This window comes from Lygodium microphyllum, chromosome 23, assembly GCF_053477565.2.
Source record: "Lygodium microphyllum isolate KBCC chromosome 23, Lygodium_microphyllum_v1.1.10, whole genome shotgun sequence".
Classification (NCBI taxonomy): Eukaryota; Viridiplantae; Streptophyta; class Polypodiopsida; order Schizaeales; family Lygodiaceae; genus Lygodium; species Lygodium microphyllum.
The window spans coordinates 90708337-90713261 of record NC_141157.1 but is presented as its reverse complement, the minus strand read 5'-3'; the positions used below and the strand labels follow the sequence as shown (position 1 = coordinate 90713261).

The 4925-nt window shown below is 38.6% G+C and overlaps 1 protein-coding gene across 2 annotated transcripts; it reads right to left on the bottom strand.

Moving 5' to 3' along the window:
- Positions 1–1813: 1813 nt before the first annotated feature.
- LOC148016456 (uncharacterized) lies at positions 1814–4245 on the bottom strand. 2 transcript variants are annotated; one of them, XM_087664200.1, is made up of 4 exons: positions 4101–4245; positions 3678–4001; positions 3077–3361; positions 1814–2608 (listed from the first exon to the last, which is right to left on the bottom strand). In XM_087664200.1, the coding sequence occupies exons 2-4, from the start codon at positions 3934–3936 to the stop codon at positions 2196–2198; spliced, it is 957 nt and encodes a 318-aa protein (XP_087520326.1). In that variant the 5' UTR covers positions 3937–4001; positions 4101–4245; the 3' UTR covers positions 1814–2195. The 2 variants fall into 2 exon arrangements, with proteins under 2 accessions (XP_087520326.1, XP_087520327.1); XM_087664201.1 differs by having other exon boundaries at positions 4121–4226.
- Positions 4246–4925: the final 680 nt, after the last annotated feature.

The following is a 4925-nucleotide window of genomic DNA, read 5'->3' as shown; positions in this document are numbered from 1 at the left end:
TATGATAGAGAGGGTGGCAAGAGGGTTAGCCCATACAGGTTTCCTGCCTCTCATAGCTTCCTCTTCGAGACAGACCTCTAGGGCACATCATTTGAGCACACTTATGCGGATGGTGTAGAGGTTCGAGGGGGTGCAGAAAGATCACTAGTTTTTTATAGGTGCGTTATACACTCTTAGACTGGTTTATACTTTGCATTGAGATATGTCATGCTTTTGTTATGGATGTTACTAAATGGTTTCTTTTGTAGGTGGCTCCTTGCTATGTTCACAGAGGATCTCGACTATGTGCTAGATATTTTTTCAGGTTGTGGCAACCTTGGTAGAGCATGCACAGAGATGCATCGTTTTTTCATGTGCCTTGAGGGTGATTTTAGCCTCTACAACCAGTGCTTGGTTTATGTGGCATGCGGATCGCCATCTGTTCATCCTAATGACGATGATGATTTCACATGATTTGTAGTTGCATTATTTTTAATATGATGCCTTGTATTGGTAGTGCATGCCATGGGACTTGATGATGCTCGGGAAATATGTATGGCTCTATGGATTTGGGATCTCACTTAAATTGGGATTACTTCATAAACTTATAAAATTATGCTAAAACTTCATGGTTTAGAAGTAGTTGCATACCTATTTTTTGTTAGAGATCAAAGCATTCAATAGTTTGCAATTAGTTTGCAATTCAATATCCTAATATAATTGATCTAATTAGTTTGCAATTGCAAAATAATTAAATTCAAAGCGATAACATGATCAAACAAAAAGCTCCATAAAATAACCAAAAAAATCCAAGTGATAACCAAAAAGCTTCAAGAAGCAGTTAAAAAGCTCCAAATGAAGAGCTTGCTAAATAATAGCACTCCATATGGTGCATTTACAACCATGGAGAACTGGTGATTGTGGTACTGGTGATTGTGGTACTGGAGATAATGTTGATCTTTGTATGCTTGCTAGCCTATCATGTGGACTCAATATAAGGGTTTTGAATCCTTTATTCAGAGATTTCTTGCATGTAGAAGGGTATCATCTAATGGGGATATCCATAGATCGAATATAGAGAATGCATATTTCAATAATGGTAAATTTAAAAATAGTGTGTTTTTAAATAAGGCCTTGAACACAAATTTTTAAAAGATAATGAGAAATATGTTGGAATTTTTATAATGTAGTAACAATGTACATATATTTTTCCCCTCAACATAGTATGGAAGACCTTGAACATTGCCTCGAGGTAGTATGAGAGAGGAGCATTATCATATTGGAGAAGATGCACATGAGGTACACATGGGAATGAGTGTGCAACCATTATTGATGATTATCATAATGAGCATATATGTGATACTACTAGTAGTAGAATATATGTATTCATAGGTTTACATTTTCCTATGTATATTCAAGTGGATAGCTTGGCAAAGATTTATTTCTTTGACGATGAGATTGAATCCTTTATACTCTTTGTATTATTGGAATATCCTAAGTCACATAACCTTTACATATCTCCCCTCCTTTATTTCAACTTAGCTATAATGATGATGAGTCACATATGATATGTATGGATTGACCTCATATTGAAACTAAGTACTATCTTTTGGAAACTTTGGGTTAATTTCAATCCGGATAAATTTCTACTACATATTCTTTCCTCTATGAAACTAGTTTCTGACCTTACATACATTTTTAAATAATGTATAGGAATGTTGACATGTAAGTAGTGTTACCACAATGAGAGAGAGAGAGAGAGAGAGAGAGAGAGAGAGAGAGAGAGAGAGAGAGAGAGAGAGAGAGAGAGAGAGAGAGAGAGCAAGTAGATGAAGCTTGGATATATCATTTAATGAGAGGCGAATGAGTTTTGTTTACATAATGAGAGTTGGTCCACAATAATTTGTGAACTTATTTAATAACATAGGTGGTATTGTAGTTATCGATCTAGAAAATCTCAAAGAAAAACAAGAACTTAATCTTGTTTTTGCCTATAAGATGTAGGTGCACAGAAGAGCAAAAATCTAAGAAAGGGGAACTTATTTGTCTACTTGCAAACCAAATCCAATTATTGGAGCAACCACATTTGAATATTTGGTTGCTATAGATGAGTTTGGACTCTTGGACTTCTTTATCAACTTGTTTAGTTACATCATAGTCCTTGTTACATTAGTAGTGACCTCATTGAGATCAACAACTTGTTCATCCAGATGATGTCATTTTTTAGTTCCAGAATTAGTTATTTGGACATTGGTATAATCCATGCCAGAATACTTTGAGGAGATTTGATATTGAAAGACTTGGCCAGACTGGAGGGTGATCTCCATGGTCGCTTTGTATGGTACTATGATATTTCCTCTTCGAGTGCTAGCTTGGATGGAGATCCACTCCCTTGGTTTAAGGACTCCAGATTGGTTCCAAGTGAGAGTTCGAGTCTCCTCCTGGGTAGTTGCATGGCTTCCTGTGACATTCACTTTCCATCCAAACTCTCCTTCCACATCTACAATCTTGGGGACCCCTGCTTTAACACTCACTTTGGTATGTGCCTCTATCCCCGTAGTGAGCGTCCATGATGATGAAACTGTGACTGCTCGGCTACCAGAGAAAGTCCAATTCTTCGAAATAGAGCCTGTATATGTTATGATTTGTGCATAAACAATGATGCAACCAATTTAAGTCGTTTAAGCCTATATTTGATCTTGTATTTAGAATATTTAAGCCCATATTTATGATTCCATATCTATAACTGCAATATTTGATCCTATATTTAACATGACATAGTTTTAAATAGATGATGCATCTAAAGCCCTTGAATCCCATATTCACAACATGTAATTGAAACATTGTTACTGAAATGCAACATATGTCCCTACACCAGTAGGATCTACCTTGCTCACCAACAAGCCTAAAGAGAAATTGAGGATATTCAACGTACAGTCATCACGACTACCATAATTTATAGGGACGTACTAGCAAGTGACATGCTTAGTTAACTAGTCTACAATTAAACTATTTGAGTCACTATATATGCATGCATGGTTTTCAGTTTCAACATTCAACCATAAAATTTTAAAACTTAGTTGTGCTATATATGTACCTGAATTGTTGGAGTCATTGTATGATTCAAGAGTGATGGGAACAATGCCAGCTGTCTCTAAGTCAATGGTAGGGTAGCTTACATCGATCATGCGAGCAGATGCTATCGACTTTAGAAAATAGAACCCCAAGCTATCGATCTCCTCTTGAGCTCTTCCTACAATACCAACACAAAGACCGGATGCCACATCGATTGGGTACTCTTGCTTTAGGCCCCAAGATGTCATGTGATGGAAAAACGTGTGTCCGCTTGTGGTGGAAAACCTAATGCCTCCACAACGTGTCCCTGAAAAGTTACACAATTATTATTATAAAGAACTGAAGTATATGACATACGTACATACATGCATACATGCATGGATGCATGCATACCTATATATGTACACACGTATATATATACCAACATATATGTATGTGTGAATATGCATGCGTATGTATGCAGATGTATGTCTAAATGAGAAAGGATGTTTCCAAAATAATAATATTTTACTGTTAAAAGAGGAGCTGAACAACAACGTCAACAACTGGTATTGCTAGTAGTACTCCTGAGAGCACGTCCTGCTACTGGTACTACCTCCTTATCACTTAATATTGCTGTTTACCTGCACCATTGCCCCACAAAGACAAACGGGTGATGCGCTCGCCATCCGCGAATTCGTACTCCTGGTAAGAGCCAGAGTCGGTGCCGTAGGTGACTGGGCTGTCGGAGCCCGTCATCCAGATCCGGATGCCTCGCAGCTGCGACTCACCTGCCCACACCCCGATCTTCCTCAAGATCTTCCCGGTCCTGCTCTGCTCATAGGAAAACGAGGACCCACCGCTGCCCCCGATCACGTCCACGGGTGTCTGATGCAGCTCCATCACCCTACCCTTATACTGCTCCTCCTCCTCCCCTTCTTCTTCTTCTTCCTCCGCCGGTCTTGATCCTGCACGCATGCACAGTCCAACATCGTCATAATTATCTGTCTCATGCAACCGAATAGCATGTGACTTATCTCGTGTCAGAATCATAAGATGCACTGAACTGCACTAACGGGGACTTTACAAGCTTGCTTTCGACTCGACTAGCTGGTTTATGCTGCAAAGTGGACTAGTGCATCAACAACGCACAAGTGTAACGTGCTTGTATAGGCAGCTATGGCGTGTATATATACATACTCTCTGAGAGAGAGAGAGAGCGAGAGAGAGCCGGTAAAGATGAGCATATCATTATTTACTAATTTGGTTGTGAAAATTAAGCATCAAAACTTGTAAAGGCAGCACGCGATATGAATGCTCATGAGATTCAGCAGAACACGTTACTATTATTATCATTTTCCAACGATTAAGCATCGCGTTGACTCTATACATTCCTAATTCCAGGATTTCCAATGATTAAGCACCCGGTTGACTATGTGCATTCCGGATTCTAGGATTTCTTAAAGCGAGCCGGTTTCAGAAGCCCGTGGGTATCTTCATCCCTTTTCTTCAAAAGTAAGGTTAATCGATAGCTTTCATGTTTAAAGAGTAATCCGATTAACTTCAATCCGTGCAATAAGCAATAAGAAAATTATACAAATTGATTGAAAGATGTGCAACGTGCATGACGCATGTGCGTATTGAGTAGCATAATCATGTGTATGTCTGGAATAATATACAAAATTTAGAACCGCAGTCTCCACTGCGAGCTATTATTATAAGCGGTAACTTTTTATAAGCGGTAACTTCCACTTGCATCCATGCACCTTATTGATGTGCGCATGGTGCATACATGCAGCAAGTTGATTGTATATCATGTGATCATGAGTCGTGATTCATGGCTCATACATATCAAATGGTTTATGCAGGCTGAAGGTTTATATATATATATA

Excerpts from the sequence above, each read along its gene's own strand:
- LOC148016456 (XM_087664200.1), bottom strand. The coding sequence starts at position 3,936 with ATGGAGCTGCATCAGACACCCGTGGACGTGATCGGGGGCAGCGGTGGG. Across the intron at positions 3,362-3,677 it reads TTTGTGGGGCAATGGTGCAG|GGACACGTTGTGGAGGCATT; the intron begins GTAAACAGCAAT and ends GTAACTTTTCAG. Across the intron at positions 2,609-3,076 it reads CAATGACTCCAACAATTCAG|GCTCTATTTCGAAGAATTGG; the intron begins GTACATATATAG and ends TAACATATACAG.